The sequence below is a fragment of the Papilio machaon genome, chromosome 2, assembly GCF_912999745.1.
Source record: "Papilio machaon chromosome 2, ilPapMach1.1, whole genome shotgun sequence".
Lineage (NCBI taxonomy): Eukaryota > Metazoa > Arthropoda > Insecta > Lepidoptera > Papilionidae > Papilio > Papilio machaon.
Genome location: NC_059987.1, coordinates 1,726,106 through 1,748,175, shown reverse-complemented (window position 1 = coordinate 1,748,175; position 22,070 = coordinate 1,726,106). Strand labels below are relative to the sequence as shown.

The 22,070-nt window shown below is 34.7% G+C and overlaps 1 protein-coding gene across 1 annotated transcript; it reads right to left on the bottom strand.

Moving 5' to 3' along the window:
• Positions 1-195: 195 nt before the first annotated feature.
• LOC106719012 (glucose-6-phosphate 1-epimerase) lies at positions 196-22,053 on the bottom strand. The gene is made up of 8 exons (XM_045684784.1): positions 21,951-22,053; positions 20,982-21,033; positions 3,840-3,898; positions 3,014-3,170; positions 2,462-2,642; positions 1,880-2,036; positions 1,197-1,348; positions 196-399 (listed from the first exon to the last, which is right to left on the bottom strand). The coding sequence occupies exons 1-8, from the start codon at positions 22,015-22,017 to the stop codon at positions 391-393; spliced, it is 834 nt and encodes a 277-aa protein (XP_045540740.1). The 5' UTR covers positions 22,018-22,053; the 3' UTR covers positions 196-390.
• Between the last annotated feature and the right edge of the window lie 17 nt (positions 22,054-22,070).

Sequence of the window (22,070 nt, the reverse complement as noted above, 5' to 3'; positions counted from 1 at the left end):
CATTATGTATTATGTCTTTGTTGTGTTTTCATTGCCCAAAACATTAGAAAAATATTATAATTGTATTCTTCAAAGGGTTGAAAATCTGTTGAATCTGTTTTTTTACATGAGTATATTCCGACAGAAACCACAGTAATGTACGAAATTAAAAATAAAAACTGTCACATTCAAAGCGGCTAATTGTACACATAGAGAGCTTATCAGTGTAGTCTACAATAAGGACCACTTAACGACTCAGATTACAGCAATTACTTAGCAACAGTATGCAAACTAAAAAGGTGATTATTGTAATAACAATAGGTGTTAGAATCGGTTGCACTTTGTGTCGGGGGAGGGGGGGGGGGGGGTGACACCACGTGGACGGCTGAGTATGACCTTACACCAAAACGCCTACATCACCTGGAATATAAAATTAAATATAATACAGAAACTTGTCAATATAACATCCCCTCTCCTGACTATTAAAGGAAGATAACACATCTGCAATCTTTATATTCAACTAGCTTTTACCCGCGACTCCGTAGAAAACGGGGTAAAAATTATCCTATGTCCGTTTCCTGGTTCTAAGCTACCTGCCCACCAATTTTCAGTCAAATCGATTCATAACTTCAAACTTTCGTGGTTTTTACAAATATAATGTTCTCCTCCTCCAATGACTCCACAGTCAACCCGTGAACATGGCGCATGCAACTGTGCCGAAATATCGGGAGCTCAAACAGCCTAATCGTGGTAAGAATCCCGTTTCTTACGAACATTATACAAATCGATTCAGCCGTTCTTGAGTTATAAATAGTGTAACTAACACAACTTTCTTTTATATATATAGATTACTTATTATTCCTCGTTGCTTTCTTGTTTATCACTTTATTAAAAAAAAAAAACTATACAAAGTGCAATGTGAAAGGTTCTTGTAATCATCCTTATATCTCTGTGCCTTTCTCACTCGCGTAATGTCTATCCTCCAGATAGATCTAGTCTCAATCAGAAGTCACTCCCTTCATAATAAAACCTTTCACACAATCCATCATTATGGCCCAATGGGCGTCGCCAGGGGGGTTAGGAAGGGAGAGCTTCCCCCATATTAATGGTAGCTGCACTAAACTTAGCCTAGATTATCGGCTGGTAATACCAGTTTCCCTTGTGCCTTAACACTTTCCCTCCTCAAGGTAGTAAATAAAGTATATAGTGAGAGTGACCTGCAGTATCTGGCTGGCCTCGAATGCTGTGCCTGGCAGCAGCACTATGGGTGCAGCAACACGGCCCGCCTCCACACACACCATGTTGGGGAACTCATCGTCTCCAAAATCACCGATCTCCTTCGCGAACTCCGACCACGGGTTCCAGATCACTGCAACAACAGTAATTCCTAAGTCTTGGAAGGAAACTTTGATTTTGGCTAGAGAATAGTCAATTCACATTTGGGACTAGTTAAGATTGCTACAAAATGAAAACCCCTAGTTTTTTATTTTTATGTTAAATTCAAATAATTTTAATTTATAAGATACGAGTGTATTTTGCGGTAGCGTCGGTGGCTCAAGGGTTAAGCACTTGACTTGCAATCTGCAGGTCCTGGGTTCGAGTTCCGCCATGTACCAATGTGTTTTTCGATTTTCGATTTACATATGTACATTTATCCGACGTTCTTACGGTGAAGGAAAACATCGTGATGCAACCTGCACATATCTGAGAAGAAATCCAATGATATGTGTGAAGTCAACCCGCACTTGGCCAGCGTGGTTGACTATGGCCTAGTCACCCCTAACTTGGGGTAGGCTCCGAGTCCCTCGGTGGGGACGTATAGTGAGCTGTTGATGATGATGATGATGAGTGTATTTTGTATGTAAACAATGTGCTGTGTTTATATAGGAAGGTCACAGACCTGTGTCAGGGAAGTTGTACTTCTGTATACGCATCTTGCGGCCGCTGACCACGTTGGTGATGATGTGCTCCTGCATCGTGTTCTGGTAGATGCGGTCCGTCCACTCGTTGATGGTCACCACCTCGCGCGTCTCCTGGTACACTGCACCCTCGCGCGTCTACAAACAACACAGTATATAAAAAAATAACATAAACTGCTCTACTACCAACGACCCATACGACAAAAATAGTTACATCTTTTAAGGAATCTGTTATAACGACATCGAAGGGACTACTCATATTGAGTCGTAAAAACCGATAGTTGTAACAACCGGTGACAGGTATTAATAGGAAAGATATGTATATAACATTCAGCCAGGACCTTTGATTTTGGTCAATTTAACCGGTATGTTGTACTAAACGATGTCGCTATAAACGGTTTTGACTTTAATTTCGTTTTATGGATCAAAATGAGCTTTGAATTAAAAAAAGTAAACAATGAGAGCTTGAGTTTTCATTTCAATCAGACCCATCCTGCGCTTGTTTTACGCGACTAACACTTGTCCACGACAACGTCTGACTTAGGAATTTGGTCGTTGTTTACCTTGTCAATGAACATGCAGCCGTGCATGCCTGTGATCTGACAGCGGCGGACGTCGGGCACCTTGAAGTAGGTGTGCAACAACAGCTGGCAACTGAACGTCAGCTCCTTGCTGGGGTTGTACACGCCGATGTTGAAATGCAGCTCCTTCTCGCGCAGGATCAGTCGGTACGTCAGTCTAAACCTAACACACAGGTTGTTCATCAAAATACTAATATATACAGCCTATCTCTTGATCATCAAGTTGACATACTGCATGATAACTCCATTAAAGACAGGGAAAATCGTGAAGTTAATTCTGAAATGGAATAAATAAACTTTGTCCACCTTTCTGAATCTAAGCTTACCTAACAAAAGCTAATGACTTTCTTCATTTTATTGTTTTTTTTTTTTACTGCAACTCTAAAAAGGTTATATAACAGTTGTAAATAATTCTCAAAGACCGGCAACGCGCAGATGTTTTCAAGTTTAAGATATCCATTGGCGTTAGTGATAACTTTACAACGAAGTTCCGCGTCAAACTTTTCCATATAAATATGTGCATCAGGTACTTACTGAAAGTGCCACATGGAGCGCGTAAAGTCATCGTCCATGAGGCTGAAGATGGCCTCGACGTCGCCGCTTGCCAGCCGTTCTGGCAGCTTCTCCACGTGCCAGCGCGCCACCCGCGCGAACCCGTGCTGCGGACCGAATGCCCATTGGCCGAACTGAGCTGGAAATCACACATACACGCACACTACATTAACAAGTAATAATTAACTAATACAGTAGCATCGCGATATTGAGGATGTCTCCAAAAAACTAAAAGATAAAACAAACATTAAGGGCCTTACCATAAAAAACTTAGACAGTGTTTCATTTTTAGCCGACTTCAAAAAGAAGGAGGTTATAGCTTAAACATACGTCAACCCTTTTACACCGTGACTCTAACACCCGGCGTGGATTTTTGACAAATCTTGGTTATTGAAACATCATTATGCCTAGGCTTGCGAAATTCGTACTTTACGAATAAGTAATAAAGTACTTATAACGAAAGCATTGTGGTCATACATATTTACGGTAAAACATATCACCACGTTGACGTCAATATCAATCAGCGGCGGTCAAAGGGTTAAAACATATGTTTAACAAAACAATCTCCAACAGTATTATTTGGAGTAATACAATAAGTTTTGACGTTGTTTTGGAGTTAGCATTGCAAAGCATGTAGAGACCAGCTAGTTTGACTATAATTTTATACAATTTGGAATTGTCGTGTAGACTTGTTAATGATGTAAACATGTAAATAAATTATGTTAAATAAAGAGATAATTAATTGCTTTCCTTTTGTAAATGATGTTAATAAGAAAAAAACAACAACATAACAAATTATTATACTTACGAAACACGAACGGAATTCCTCCTCGTATCGCCCTTTTGCCGTCGAACACGGCTTGTTTACTGTAATTAAAAATGAAGCGATTAATACATTATTAATTTATAAGAAAAAAAACGACTTACAGAGTAGCATCAAAATTATAAACTATGTACCATTTTTAATTAAATTTTTACTGAATACACACTGTTATTAGTGGGATTTTGTTACAACCCACATAATCATGGATAATTACTCAAACTATTTTCAGAAAATTGGTAGAGGCGCATATTTTATACTTGATGTACCTGTATTGATGGAATATTAAAATTATAACAGACAAGATCGAAATTGACCGATGATAAGCGAGAGCTTAGTGACCTTTACCAGCGTTGCAATCAATTTACATTAATAAAAATGCACATGCTGTCTTTTATTGAAAACTATTGCGACGGAAAGTTATTTTCCTTTATTTTTTTCCAACATTTTTATAACGTCATATTCATATAAGGTTCACTTAACCAAATACGAATTTGGTATTTCATTTCATAGCAACAGCAGTACACACACAAGTTTAAGCATTAAGAAAGAAGTGAAGTAACCACAATCATCACAACCTCTCTTATGTTAGGATAATCTTTACAGGAGTTTGACATTTCTCCAAGATCTTTAACTGTTCTCTATGATCTTTATAGGCAATGTTTCCCGTTGGACCAATCGAATCCATAGAATCAGTCGATTGATCGGTATGCCGTTCGACCCAACGTGAAACGTTTTACTATACAAGAAAGACAAGGATTGCACGATTATATTCCTGATATGGTAATTTCCTAGAAACAATTGTGATACACGATGCAAAGACGCCATCTAGACGCGTAGCTAATATCTACGCGGCGGATCGAATCACTATCACGATGATATACATTTATTACATTTGAATGCGAAAGATATAAAACAAATAAATACGGTTGTCAATCTTTTCATCAAAAAGACAATGAACCACTACTCATTTCTATCGCCCAGGCACACATCAGTCGTTTTCCTAAAATTGTTCAAATAGACTTATTAAATAGCAATAACAATATTGCAACGAACATATAAAATACTGAACTAACCTAACCTAACTACTGATCACAATTTACAAAAAAAAAAAAACTAAATGTGTGTAACTATTCGCGTCACAACCATGTCCGGGCACTTCGATAGCGCAGCAGTTCGGCGTCGTGCTAGCCAGCAGCAGCTTAACTTTCCAGCCACGTTTGAAACAAGATCAATTTTAGCGGTTGCATTCCAACGCGGCCGGGGGACGGTGCAAAAAGCACCCTTATATTATAAATGCATCAGTGGACAGGTCGGACGGTGCAAAAACCGGCGGCCGAGCGGCCAACGTATAAATTATTTATGCCATTTTTAGCATTTCGGAGTTTGTTTCGCTCGGACACGACTGACGGGCTGGGGACGTCGTCGCCGCCCGCCGCTGCTCGTCGGATCATCGCGCCGACAACCGATGCCACCATACTTGTCCTAGGATCCTCTTTGTAACTCGTTCGACGCCATTTGCACGTCGCTTTACTGCCCTTTATCTAAACATACTTGACAGAAAGAACTTGTCACGAGGTGATAAACGTTGTCTACAAAAATTTGATTATATTCTTGGAACAAATAAGTGTAAGCAATAATTTAAAACTCTATTATGAATTTATCTATTTGCGATTGAGCTACAAAATCAGGTTATATTAATCTTTTTATATTATTAACCTCGCTAGCCTTTTATTTATTTATCCACTATTTTATCTAGTCCTGTATGGAGTTAAAAAATGTTTATTTAACTTGTAATATCGCAACTTCCGTAATCTACATATGTGACGAATTTGACAACTTTCACAGATTTCTTCTTGCGTTTTTAATTTAATTAAAAAAATCGAGGATACTAAGTAACTTACCCGGCGGTTTAGTGTCAATGCCGAGTGTTGTGCTGATAAAGCTGCCGTTTTTAATTGTAATATAACTTTGAATAATTCGCTTCAGAAGTTCGAGGTAATCACACAAACCAACAGCTTTATGGAGCAAACAAAAGTGAATAGAAAATGCCAGATAGAAGTGCAAATGAGGCGAAGTGTTGCAATAAATAAATCGATTTACTCCCACATTGTGTTCGGGAACATTGGCGCTGGTTCATGTATTTCCATTGAATCTAACTGAGCAATGCAACATGATAGTGCACAATATTAATGATCTAATTAAACGATAAACTATTGAAGCCCATTTAGATAATTCGATTTATATTTGTATAAATAACTAAATGACGTTTTATTTCATTTATTGTGCTCGATATGAAATAAATAACAAAAGATATTAAAAACTAGCGGTAGCCCTCGACTTCGTAAGTGCAGAATTTAAAAAAGTAGCCTATAATAAGACCGCATCAACTACTTTCCCGTCAAAATCGGTCCAGTTGTTTCGGAGATTATCCAGAACAAACCTAACTTTGCGGACAGATATACAAACAGACAAATAATTTAACATTTATTTTTCCATTATCTGCAATTCAAATACATCATATGTACAACAACGTATAACTTTTTTTCGATATTATACATATCTGGAAATAAACCAATATTTAATGTTTTTGGCAATAATTTTCTATGGTGGTCTATTCTATGCTTTCGTAACCGAGGACTTCCACTTATTTTTTGGACAGTGGAAACCTACGGTAAGAATATCTGCGTATACAGACACGTTAAAACCACAGGCTGTGCTACAAATTATACTTGAAATATAACTTTATGTTGAGTAATGATAAATGTATTTAAATATTCAAAACTACTAGTTATCTAGACGTGTCAGGGTTTGTTGCAAGAATGTAACGTTGAACAATTTTGTATACAGAAATAAAAAAAAAACATTTTTTTAAGGTGCGAAATAGTAAAATATAACATAATTATACACAAAATGGCAAAGTTTGCGAAAGCCAAATGAATTAGTGCTAAATACATTGTCATCTGATTTCTAAGGCAAAGAATTTATAATCAAAAGAGGAGTACTATCAATTATTATTAAGATAGACTGATAAGATATTGTTTTAGAATTGGAAATATTACATCATATGTTACATCCATCAAAATGACTTAAGATTAAGTCGTCTTTTTGCAAATATGACAAACATTAAATGCAAGCAACGATAAGAATTATTCGAGGCATTTCAAACCGAAGATAAAACGAATGTATTCCGCGAAAACGAAGAGGGGCTAGATAAAGTTTTAATTAGAGATTCCGGATGGAATTCCTTCATGACTCGCCTCTGATCCGATACATTCCCGCTTCGTCAGCGGTCCAGTTTTTACCATGCCACAAACCCGTTCCATTCTGCCAATGCCATTCTGCTCTGACAAACCATCACGACAAACGTTGAGTCGCGACCCGATGCTTTCTTTTCATAATTGTTACAATACATTTGAAATTTCAACAACAATTAGCTTTATTCGAATTACAAAGTCGTATAAATAATAATCAAAATGTTTTATCTTCACCGTGTATTCAAGATATAATTAGTTAACTGTATTAACCTGCACATCCATTAAAAATAAACAATAAAAATAATACACCAAGATAATTCAGAATGGACGATCGTTTGACTTCTTCATCGTTTTTCAGATGTGCTTCTGAAAAGTGATCAGAAGGAAAGATTGAAAATGTAAAACAACTTTTTCTAGAGGTGGAACATTTGTTGAAGTGATCGTTCACGCTTTCGGTATATAAAGTTACAATAAAATTGTATATATCTATCAAACAATCCTTAGATGAATTAAATGATCAAACCTCAAAATAAAAAAAGTAAATTAATACTATCGCTATAAATAACACACCTTTTTACGAAATAAATCAACGTACAACAAACTATAGAATCTGATTGATTACCGCGTTAATCATTTACGACAGGCGAGTACGTTCATACGACTTTTTTTATTTCACATCTCATTATACGCATTTCAATCGGCAAACAAAATAGTTTATGGTTCATAGAGTATACGGAAAGCGCGTTAACGGATAGATATGGGCGTAATTGGAAATAATTAGTGTTGTGTAGCAACTCTCATAGTTATTGTTCTTGGCTTTCATAGGCTGAGTACTGCGAATTGATATTTCTCAAGATTGTTGTCACGTGAACTGTTCTCGTGAGATGCGCAAGCGCATCGTATAAGCCCAACCACGGTTGATAGTAGCGTCACCATACGTTTTACACATGAAGGATTAATTGGAAAGAAAATGTCAGTTAAAGACAATAGCAATTTTTTGTGTTTAAATTTTTAACTTTGTTGAATTAAAGATACAGTTGAAATAAAGAGGGTTATGAAAAAATAAACAAATATTTAAAACATTGAGAAAGGTAAAAAATAACAAGAGAGAGAATAGAAGAAAATTCTATAGAATATTAATTAATATACCGGACCAAATTTTTTTTTCATTCCATTAAAAAAAAAAAACAATGTTTTAAAAATTTATGAAATGCAGTACGATAATATGATACTGCCCATTCCAGACTTAAAACATTTCTTATTTAAGCATCTGTACCGAACAAATACATGAGACATACCGGAATAAATTGTGGCCCCATTACCGTTTTATGATAAGCTCCCTGGTAATTATTCGAGATGTAATGTATATAGAACTTGTTATGACCGTGCAAGTGGTTACATTAATATCAACCCGCTCTCATCTATTCCAGTAACGGGCCAATATAAAATTTTATAAACGCTAGCATCAATAAAATTGCTAATGGTAATTAACTGGTTCGTTATAACGCTATACGAAACGATGTCGACGCTTAAAAGACTTTTAAACGGTTCTCTTAAGTTATTTTTAACATTTTGTAAGCTTATCATTTGGCCACATATAAAATACAGTAATGTATGATCCGATATACTGTACTATCGAAGGAAAATAGGCCTACTTTGTCTTATTAAAATAAAATATATGTGTATGTTGGAAAATAGCATTACATTGAATATACATATATAATTTTTTTAATTACAAAGGCAAGGTGCATCAGTAATAATCCAATTGTATTGTGCACCAGTAACAAACTCTTTTTACTTATAAATTACTTAAAGTTGTTAAGGGTGAATTAAAAAAAAAAATATGTTACGTCCGTCATAAGAATGCTTTGGATATAAAGGTGTGCTTTTTGCAATGCTTTTTTTACTATATCACTATTAAAACTAGTTTATTTAGAGATCAGTAAAATCAAATTACCAATAATATACATTTTAAAAATCATTCGATATATTCCATATCGATTAATGAACTTCAATTACCGCCATTCAATAAATTTAATTAATTCTCTAATTATTTTAACCAATGGTCATACGCATGGACTACGGTAAAAAATAAAGTGAAACTCATTGAACTGGCTACCGAGTTAATGACTTGGATCGTGTCGCTTTGACATATTAAGGAGCCGTGAACAGGTTGTTGGAAAAAATTGAAAAAAAAAAGAAGAATATAGAGTAGGTACACAATAACAAATTACGAGACGAAACTACACAGCCAAGTTAGAAATAGTCAATTTACTTTTAAAACATTATGGATATTAATTGATAGTTATTTGAAGATATATCCATACTATGTACAGTAGAAAAACTGTAAAAATATTAGAACTTGTATAATAGAATTTTATCACCAAGACTGAAAAGGCTCAAGATCCAGGATCTCATTTAAACTACGGATAGTTACTAGCTACTACTTTTAATCTGATCGGCCTTGCTCATAAACTGTCCAGTTTGACAGGCACGATACATCGTGACGACTCATCAATATCATATTTTTCAATTAAATACCTCATAGATTGATGTCGAAACCTTATAGGCGTTACAGTAAATATAATCAACATTTTATGCATACCTTGAAAGATTATTTTTAATTTTTTTTCTTAAGGGAATGTTAAAAATAGGTTTTGATAATCGCATTATAATTATACTAACTTTACCCGCGACTCCGTCCGCGCAGAATTTAAAAAAAAATGTAATAAGTAGCCTATGTGTTCTTCCAGACTATGATCTACAACTGTGCCAAATTTCATAAAGATCCATTGAGCCGTTCCGGAGATACCTTCAAACAAACATCCATCCATCTAAATATTCGCATTTATAATATTAGTATATGATTGTGAAACAGTTCTAAAATCTATATTTTTATATAACTAAATATTAACGGTATTATCCTAAAAAATATAGTTAGACACTGTTTAGGTAAACACGTGTTTTACCCCTTTGAACACCGGCGAAGGACATTATGGACGTCAAAATGGTTATATGTTTCACCATAAATAAGTAATACTTTCGGTATAAGTATTTTATTATTTATTAGTCAAGAACAATAAACTAAAATGTATTTGATACATTATATTTTCATAGTGAGGCCTGAAAGTAACTCAATAAAAAAATAGATGCTAATGATTATTTAATAAATACATAATACCTATATATCAATTTAATATATCTTAGTAAAAAGTAATTTGATATAGTGATATGAAATTATATGTAATGAAACGCCCGAAAAAGACATAAATGTACAACATTGCATAATATAAATTAAAAAAAAATAATCTGATATCTTTAGAAAAATGTGATTAAAATTTGTTTGCGTTTAAAAAGTAATCAATAAGGCGTGTGAATTAAAATGCTTTATCGCACATACACGGTTCATAAATTTAGCAATCATACTGTAATTTTTTTTTATCACTAGCTGTCGCCCGCGACTCCGTCCGCGCGCAGTTAAAAAAAACTTAATAGGGGTTATGAAAAATAGATGTTGGCCGATTCTCTGACCTACTGAATATGCTCACGAAATTTCATGAGAATCGGTCAAGCCGTTTCGGAGGAGTATGGCAACGAAAACTGTGACACGAGAATTTTATATATTAGATAATGTAAACCAATATTGTTAATAATAACAACATGAAAATAATCTAAAACTAGGGGAAACAATTTTCCTTTTTTTCTTCTTTAATTCGCAAATGCTTAGAAACTCTTCTGAATTTTGCGTAGAAAAATACGCATGGCAGTTATTTTCAGATGTCACTTGTTTCTCATCAAGTTTTCAAAGTGCGTTTAAATAAATATCCATTAAAAGTGTCCGAGTACTTAAATTTAATATTACGATTTTGAACATACCTACTTCATTGTGTACTCGTAGAATGGAGTTACCAACAATGTCATTAAATTTAGTAATTTTGTCGGGTGATGATATTCACTTAATGTCACAAGAGCATTAGACATCAACGATGCCAATTAATCGATTCACATAATTAGTCATCATCAGCTCACTATACGTCCCCCCCCCCACTGAGGGGCTCAGAGCATACACTAAGTTAAGGGTGACTAGGCCATAGTCAACCACGCTGTCCCAGTGCGGGTTGGTTAACTTCACACATAACTTTAAATTTCCTTCAACGTTAATTCATAATTAGTACCGATATAAAATTATAAAAAACATGTAGACGAATTTAGAATCTCCTCCAACAAAAATAACAAAAAGTGCAGTCGACAAGTCCTTTTAACCGGATTATGAAAACCGGCGTTATGTAAACAGAATTATTAACTACGATACTTAACGAGATTTAGATTAACCTTTTTTAGTTGTAACACTAATGTGAGACAACTGTACGTAGAAAATATATGTTTTTGTTAGCAAATTACATTTGAATTAAACAACTGATACTAGGTACGTGTTGTCATATAAAGAGTCATAATTTATTCAGATTTATACCAACATTTATAACAACATAGTATTGTACCAAGGTTTGCACATTAGTCCTTGTTAGTTCTTTCTTTTTTATTCAAATATAAAATTTTAATATGTGAAGTGCATTTAAAACAGTGAATATTTAATTAATTAATTATTGTTTAAGGCAAATTTCATGGTAATTAGAAATGAAAGAATAATTAGTCTTTGTTTTAAGTAACTGTACGCTTAAAATAATCTGCAATTTTATGACTTTCTTTTTCTTTTGTTTTTCTGTATTGAATTAAAGATGAAAACACAAACACTGGTTTTTACCTGAACACAAACCACAAAGATCCCTCAAGGTTAGAAATTTCTTATTGCCCAAGCACAGAACAGTTGCACCGTGACAAAATGATGGACAATATTGGATAGTACGACTTTACATTTTTTACTACATTATTCATATGAACTTAATAAATAATGTTGCCCGATACAAATAGACCTCTTTTTGTGTATGTTTTCTTCTTATAATTTTATATTTAGAATGTTTAATTTTTTTTATTCTTTATACTTGATTTCTTGACGTGTGCTAGCTGTTTCATTTCGCCATTTTATTTAATTATTTTCATATTCATTCTTTTCTAAATTACCTTAAATTATTGCTCGTGCCTTTTCCTTCCTCTACAAATGTTACGTAATAATACGTAGATCTGATTTGTAATAGCATACATTTTTTTGTAAATGGACGAGCAAAGGATTGTTCCAGCGACAGCGAAAGCATTTTACACGATATATATAATTACTTCATAAAAGATAACATTTATGTAAGAAAAGTAAACGTATATTTTTGATAACATGGTCTTCCGACATGGGGTATTCGTGAGTTATGTCATAGAATTTTAGACAACCTTGATGCAAGCCCAGGGCCGCGTATTGAAAGTAAGGCCGGATCACGTAGGCTGCCTGCCAACGGCAACTCACTACACGTCTTTTGTAATAACTAATGTTTATTAATAACTAACATCACGCCCTTAAGATGAACAGCACGAACTAATTAATACTGACCAAAATTAATTATGCTTATACAAATTGTTAAGGACAATTCTATGTGCTTAGTGAACTTGCCCCGTACTGTCAAAATGGATTACTAGTCTTTTAATAATCATCAACCCGCCTATCATCGCATCACTATCAATATAAAGTCGAACCTGGATTAGCAAGAATATAAGCGAGAGTCATTGTTCAGTCCCATCAGACGATTTCCATAAGCGAGAAACTCGGATCAGAGAGAAACCTCTATAAGCAAAAGAAATATGGCGGTCTCTTTGACTCGATATTCAGGTTCGACTGTAAACTTACCGTACATAAATAAGTAAAACAAAATAAATTAGATTCGAGTGCAATAATATATTCAGCTGTAAACAAAACAAACGACGACTTCCAAGTGTAGACAAAGCGTGTATAAAAAAGCGACATTAATTGTCCGAATGCAAATTGTTACGGGGACAGATACAAACAGTGTTGGCTGGGCTGTCTGGCCGCAAGTCACCCCCTCACCTCGCCGACAGGGGTCAGCTCGCTATTGCCGCAGATGCTCCGGACAGACGATTAATAAGGCGCTCCGCCCCCGGAGCCCCGGGCTACTGCCTGCTGCCTGCCGCCGGCTACCCCGACCGCAACGCACCAACTTACGAATACAGTCACCATATTTGCACGACTTACAAGGATCAGTATACAAGAAGATTAGAGACTGCTGTGACACTTGTATATATTGCATACTTGTTTGTCTTTGTTTTGTTAACTAGAATGAAGTAAATCTAACAATATATTAATACAAGTTCCACGATAGTCGATCCTACTAGAAAACGATCATATTGCTTCACTACTAAGTATATTTGTTTTGTACAATTTGTAAATATAATATACTCTTCTTTTTACTTGTGTGTGTTTAAAAATGTAATTGATCTTATTTGAGAACCATATTGATGTTTTACGGTAGATTACGGAATTTGTCTTCAGTCCTATAAAATAAAAACTTATGGCGACCCTATCAAGTTCGGTGTTAAACACAAAAGGGCCGTGATACGCAGATAAGCCGATTACTCGATGCCATCTAGACTGATGCATCACAATGCTTTCACAACTTACTTCAAGGGTTAAATAAGAGGTTCATTTAGGATTGGGTTTCATCGGTATTAAACTAATATTTAATTAATGGTAGAAATAACTACTAACGTAAAATTTTAAACTTCGGTACTGTTTTTTTAGTCTCCGTCTGAGAAGTGGGTAATAATATTCACAGATATATTGATAACTGACAAAATATTATACATATAATTTGAATACGACATAGTTTGTTGTAAAATCCTTTGCACTATTATAATACTTACTTTAACCACTTGTAAATTGTAAGCCATTGCGAAGTTCAGAAAGAAATGCTACACCATTTATCTTGGGGCGGGTGAGGACTACGGTTTCCTTTAGAATAAAATTAGCTCAGACAGCATTGTTACAAAGTGTACTGACGTTTAGGATATATGTAGTACCTTGCACTGACTTGCAACTTTTTCCAGAAAAACACTATCAATATTAAAGGAACAGTAAAAAATCACTTTTTATTTTTAAATACATATACGAACTTGTTAAACTAAAAGTAATCTTATTTAACATTTTTAAGATAGATTTTTGACACAGCTAAAAGAATATAAGGAATACGAAACCTAAGAAAAGTATTCCAGTGGAAGTTTGTTTTTAAAACAGGCATTAAATTAGGTGCCCCAAATGGTGTTGGTCGCACTGAAGGCGACGGATTCTCGCGCCTTTTTTGGTAGAGACGCGCAATCTGCCGCGTCACGCGTCAGCTGTGCACCAACACTATGATATATCATACATGGCCATGTTTGGCTTGCACTTGTTTATTTTTTGATGACGTAACAAGTCACATTTGAAATTTGAGCCCCGAATTATCGTACTTGGGACTTCAAAAGAACAGTTTTTATCTAGTAATTTTATAGTTAAAACTCCCAAATGGTGAAGAATGAAGTCTATTGATACAAGCAATGCACTTTACTCCAATTTTAAATTTTATAAGATTAAAATTTAACCGACCAAATCAATAAACATAAGAATGCTTCAAGATCATTGTTTAATATTGTACTAATTAAATTAGCAGTATTAAATTATAATAACAAGACAGATCGTAGTGTCTAGGGCCCTTATAAGGCAGTGCTTATTCTACTATATTATGAATCATAACATACAACACTAGCAGCCGGTTGTGACTCGACTAAAAAATCGAAGCAGTCGATTACATGCCCAAAATGAATCGATCAAAGTTATCGTGTAACGAAAATCGATAAGTTGATGAGCGTAGGATGTTCCAGCAGCTATTACATCGATTTCTAAGATCTTATCGATTTAACATATTGTTCAAGCGGTCGCCCGCGACTTCGTCAGCGAAGAATAAAAAAATTATATACGTTATTCGCGCACACATTGGCTAATTTTCAGTAAAAGTCACGTCAAAAACCATCCGTTTCAGAGAGGAATAAATCTTTGCGGACAGACATACAGACAGACAGGTTTTCCGTTATAAGTAACGGAAATAAGTTATATGTACGATTTTTTTTACTTTGTATTTATTGTATAAATTTAAAATAATCGATGTTCCAAAATTATGATAGCAATTGATTAAATATTGTGCTTAATCTATAAACCGTTCAAAAATCCGTAGCAACTTTTAATGAGTTATAAAATAATCTGAATCCCTTATCATTGGATTGTATGGACTTGTATCGAAGTTTCCCTTTTTCCTTAGGTAGACATAGACAAACCCAAATCAATACATACGTATTGAAAGTTTAAAGTTATCACCGATGTTTAAAAATTATTGAACTTTGAGCGATAGCGTACACAATAAACGATGAGTCACATATAGTTGAACCATTATATGCACCTAATGTAAAGATAATGTTACCTACATCAAAAGATGACATGTTCAAGACATCCGTGACAAGATATATTTCATCACATCAAATGTTTGTGGTCTTTTAAAATATGAATCGACATTTAGCACAAAGTAGATGCGTTACGAACCTTTACAAAACTAAGGTCAAATGTAAAATGAAAAATTCATATTCATATTTTAAATTACAAAGATGGTTTAAATGTGATAAATCGTACAGTCGAATGATAATTACGTACGTCTCGTCGGTAAAGTCGGCGCAAGATAAATCAAAAGCATTAGCAAACTGCGAACATAATTTTAGTAAATCAACGTCTGAGCAATCGGGCAGTCATTATCGAGTGGGTGCTCGTATTGCTAAATTGCTTGTAGACTCGAGGTGGGAACGGTTGGGTCCTTCTAATATTTCACATCGCAGCTGTTTAACGTAGAACAATCGATGTCTTGGGTGTCACCGGATGGACAAAAAATAAAAACAACATATGCGCACCCCGACCCGCCCGGCCCGCAATAATCAGCACGTGCAGTAAACACACCAAGAATCTACGCCCCCACTTCTCTATTTACTGACTATTCGTATTTCCGTTAAATATGTCGTTTGAACTTATTAATCTTTACTCTTAAATAATCAAAATAAAAATCTTAATAGAGACACAGAAAGTATTAAACTTAATGTTAATTATAAAATCAATCAGCCCGAATAAAGAAGAACGAATAATATTTCGCTCGCCAAAATTGTTTCAGATTACCACTTCCTTGATATAACACAGCTCGGCGAAAAGCGGATAGTGATTTTTATCTATTTAAGTAGACAACTTCAATACCTTAACGTGGGAGCATACTTAATTACATAATAGAATTAATCTCGAATGGTTCTTTAGAATACTAGAATGTCGGATAGCCGCAATTAGAGTTCACAGCGGTACGTGAAGCGTTTAAATCAAAATTTATCAAGCGAGTGGAAACTGGAGATAATGTTATGACGGTTGCGGGGCGCAGCGGGCTCGACTATTCAACGGAGTCAATGGCGTGTGACCGCCGTCGGCAGCGCCCGCTGACGAGAGGTCGCCGAGCGTTGGGTGACGTTTACATTCTTCAAGCTAAAACTCGTCTTTTTTCATTTCTTATAGAACCGCGCTACTGACGGATAGAGTCGTAAGACCGAGCACGTTATCGATAAAGCGCAATCGGTTCCGCTCCGACGACATGAACTTTCCGATAAGTTCGCGGAACGCGTAACGAGCCAAAGATGGAAAACAATCAATCGGCATCTAATGGCGCGATAAACCCGTTTCAGCCGGCGTCGATCCGTGAAGGCGGGCGTAAAGTGAGGCTCGCATCCGTTGACGCGCGTCGGCGATCGATGGGGAGCGATTTCGCGGTCATCCTCCGGAGCTTTGTCTGCATCGCATCGGGAGCGGCATAAAATTATCCGACATTAGCGGGGTGTCCGGAGAGAGGCAGCAGGAGGCGCGGGCGCGGGGGTGAGGGCGGGTGGTGCCCAGGGACCATTTGTCATCGGCGCGTGGGGCAGGAGAAGGGGAGGTAGGGAGGGAGGCGGAAGAAAGTACCGGCGACTCGGGGCTGTAGACGCGGCCACAAAAACAAGACCGGGAGAGCAGGGGCGGGCCGCGGTGCTACTGTGCCAGCGCGTCGCTCGCCGCTCGCTGTTACCAATACCAATTCCCTATGTATTGTTAGTGATAAAAGATTTTATATGATTGTAAATTAGATTACGCATTTTCCGATTAAATTATCTTAATTTTATTGCAATTCCGAACATACACATTACACGCATACCTTCTTACTCTTTACCTAACTATAAAATTAAGTCATTTTATAAAAAAAAAACCTTCACTGAAATTCAATCGATAAAAGATAAACATTAATAGAAAACTAGATATTTACATCAAATTCAACATAAAATACGAAACATTATTGTCAATGACTCAAAGACATATTAAAAAATCGTCCCAAAAATTAACGCAAGCTATAAATCATTTACTTTAAAAAGGGTCAAGCGATCAGCACGCAAAGAGAAAAAGGTTAGGGAAGGAGAGAGCGTTGCAAAAAGCTCAAGCACAAACTATGTTTAATATTAGAACAGAAGGCGCGCAAGTTTTTGCGTAGAGCCGGGACGTAGCCGCCCCAACTGCGGTCCGAAAGCTTAGAATAATTAATATTTAGCTCTTGGAGGGAATAATGTAAAAACATATCTTATATTTATACCATTACTAGCTTCCCCGCGACTCCGCCCGCGCGAAAGTAAAACAAAAACTTAATAAGTAGCCTATGTGTTCTTCCAGACTATGTTCTACATCTGTCCCAAATTTCACCAAGATTCGTTGAACCTTTACCTTCTAACAATTATCCATGTATCTAAGCTTTCACATTTATAATATTAATCTTCACAAAACTATAGCCAAATCGGATCCAGTTTTTATTTGAGACTTAAATATCCGTTGAAATTTACAGAAACATCCTATCTGTGACAACTTTTAATTAAGCTTAAGTTTATATCAAAATTTAATTATAAGCTGTAATGAAAGTAATTACGAGATAAGTACTATATACATTAACCGTCAGTAGAATGTTGTTGATGTTTTTGAAAAAATACTACGCATTGTGACGTTTTGTACATTTTCGATTCGATTCGGACCCTTCAGATTTGAACCTGAACGACTAAACTATTCGGTTACCATGAATTTAAATGTACCGTTAAATTAAACTAACTATTGTGTCAGAATAAACTTTCTTTGAGAAATCTAAACCATGGAAGTCGTCTCTGAAATTGACTTTTTTCCTGAAATTATATTTAAGGTCCTAAGACAATTTAAATTAACAATTGGACTCGGTAGATGGCTTAGTTAAAAGGTTAAAAGATTTTAAATAAAATATAACCGAAAATTTATTTTAATGATAAATTATTTAACCAACTATTGGGATCAAGTTTTATCGAAAAAAATTATGTTGCAGCTTAACTTTCGTATTTCGCCGTAATTTTTTTTTAGCAAATTGTGGTTAAATGATGGGCAAAACATTAGTATAGACAAAAGCAGTGATATCTGTAGGTATATGCGGCGCACAGAATCATTAGCAGCAGTCGGTCGTTTGTTAGAGCCGTTCGCAGCCGAGACGGGTTTTTGTCTCCTCGCCAAATTGCATCCGCACAATACGTGCGCCTCTAAATTGATATCGAATTAATTGCGATAAAACTGTTGTACAACTAAATACTATTGAGAATATTAAAGGATTAACATCTAAACTTCTATACTGTGCAACATCGGATTATTCTTTGCAGCATTTGGGTAACTTACTATCAGTGTTGAATATCTCGATTTATGACTTAACTTCTATCTTACTAATATTATAAATGCGAATGTTTGGATGTATGAATGATGATGTTTGTTAGAAGGTATTTCAAGAACGGCTGCTTGAAGTTGGCATAGATGTAGAAAATACCCTGCAAGAAAACATAGGCTACTAATTAAGGTTTTTTTTTTTCAGTTCCGCGCGGACGGTCAGCGGGCGACAGCTCGTGTGATATAATTTAGTACTCAAAAATAAAATAAAAATTCTATGCTAACTATTTAATTATTAACTTTAAACATATGATTCAAAAGATAATGCAACCAACTGTGTTATGTTATTAAGAATAAGAACTAATTTAATGTCCTTAAAATTCAGCCTTCTTTAACCGACAGCAAAGGAAGACGTTAGTTGCATTATTCCGTCGATTATTTTATTTTTTTGTATACGAACTTCAATGTGTTCTTTGCATGTTGTAGATTCATCTAGCTAGCAAATCATCAAGTTCATGAGTCTACACTGACATGAACGTAATGAACGTTACGTAAATCGTATGACCTTAAAGCATTTTGTTTTCAAATTATAATTAATTTCGCATGAATCGCTAACGTCATAATTTTTGAATTAATATGAATTGAGCATTATTCGTCAGTCATTACGTTAATAGCATCTTGGCGGTTAAGTTAGGCTTCCACGGTGTGATTGGGCGACGTCTACAGTCACTACACGTATTACACCAATTTAACGAATGGAAGTTGCCGACCGAACGCAGGTCCGACGGACAGACACGATAGTATTTCTAAATTGCGTTGTACGGGACATGTCCCTCCTCACGCACCATGGAAACCAGGCTTAACACGTACTTACGTACTACCGAAATCCCCACTAATCGACGTCTTATTAGCGGAAGCTAGTCATTTCGACCCTGATACACTCACGGTCGGCTTTACTTTTATCACAACCGTAGGTAATAAGAGTAGATTATTATAATTAAAATGTTTTGTATTTTACAATTAGTCTTTTTAATGTAACAACTAATAAATTTAAACGAGACAACAGAAGTTTGAATAAATTGTGTACTTTCAACTTGTATTCTAGTTCCCTAATTCTATACAATCTATCTATATTAGATTTGATTGTATAGTTAAGGAAGTTTACTGACAAATCTCATAAAGATGTTTAGAACCTACCCGTCTTGATTACGAACCTCTGCGAATTTGGAGGGTGTGGTAAAGCGCTTGCATTCCATAGGCTAATTTTAATAGTAATGTCTTACATTTCGTAGACTTTATTTCGCAATTACATGTTACAAAGACACAATGTAGGCACATTTTCAAGACCTTTCGACTTTCCGCTATTGTCTTTGATTTTTTTTATTAGCAAAGCAACGTGACAAGTGACAATTGAACGTGCCCGAACATGCCATGGTCTTGCTCCAAAGAACGTTTTTTTTTATTTAGGAAGATTATTTACGGAGATGACCAAAATTCTTAAACTATTCTCGTAAAATTTTAATATTAATACTTAACGATAGTTTACAATATATCTCTCATTAGATGAATATATTCACATTAAAGTAGTACTATTTAAAAAGAAAAGATGAACTGTCATCTTAAAAGATATACTGACCCATTCTAAAGTGTAGCATTTTATTTTAACTAAGATTTGAATTAAGAACGAATGTTTTACAAGTATTCGACATTAAAGCCACAGATGTTAACATGTGTTTAAAATTTTATCGATAGTCTTCGTAAGAAGTACAGTGACTTATCACTCTTGATACTTCCTAACATGGAGCACCAAATCTGTATAATGTGTATGCTAATGCTACTTGCAATGAATTATTTATGTTAATTTAATAAGCAGTACAATGTAATTACTACATGTCAAAGTTGAATTAATACCTGAATGCTAATTGATAATTTCAACTGTTGAATTTGTATGAACATTTTTAATATTTCATACAAAGATTAGTTTTTATAACCGAAAATATTTAAATTAAGAATTTAGTTATAGTTTTTTTTAAGAATTTTAGAAATATTTGTATTAAGAATTGTATTTATAAGAGTTTTATTACTAGTTTATTAGTTTTTCTTTAGTTAAACTGTTCTAACTATTAATATATAATAGTAATGTTTGTAATATTTAGTACTTATATATTGAGTACTTACCTTACAAATAATTGTTCTTGATTGTTCACACGCCATGATACTACTGTGGCACCTGAAACAAAATATTAAACATATTAGATCTATAGTCCAAGGACCTATGGAGATCTCGGGACTTTCTTATATACCAGGTTTTAATAAATTATCACAAAACCCTGTTTTCTAATCAAGAAACAACTAAAATATTTGTTAAAGATTTCCCTACCCCTAATACAAAAAAAAGGTTATATGTGAGGTGTGAAGAATGTAGTAGAAGAGTGTCATTATTTTTATTTAGATCTTTATCAGTTGATATTAATTGGGTATATTCTATGTTTCATCTTTATAAACATACTATGAAGTACGGTAATATATATCTCCACAATGAAAACTTAACTTTGTAAGAAAGGTTTTCTATTATTTTAATATTCTGGAAATTTATAATTTATATACTTTTATAATAAACATGAAAGAAATGATAAAAATCATTTCATAATTTTTATTTTATATATTAATGGAATGCCTTATGTTCATTGTAAGATTAAATAGTAATTAAATACTGTTGCTAGACAACTTATGAATATTTTTTGTCAGTACATCAAATACCAACTTACAATAATTTAGAAGCAAGTATATACAGTTTACTTCCTACAATCCAATAGCCAAGGTCATATCGCCGCAGACAACTTATTCTATTCAAAGAAACCGAAAAAAAAAACTCGTTACCGTCTGTAATAGACACAAAATAGGATGTTGTATTGAACAAATCGCGATTTATTAAACTACACATAACAACAGTTAATTATACTTTTATGGAATAAAGAAATTATAAACTTTAGAAACATTTTAAAACTTCCGCGCATACTTAAATATATACTAACAAAAACTTTTCAAAGTGTTAGAAAGATTAAATATAATCTAACAGTACCCAGTTGTGAAGTATTATAAGTAGTTAAAAGATTACTAATGATTTAATTTAACAATCTTACTCACCGAAAAGATTTACGGTACAAGTTGTATTATTGCCTCTGTCGAGAACGACAACACTCGTCGCTGCCATTTTCCGTTTGACAGCGAAGCCAACTGCCAATGCCAAATGCCAAGCTACTAGTG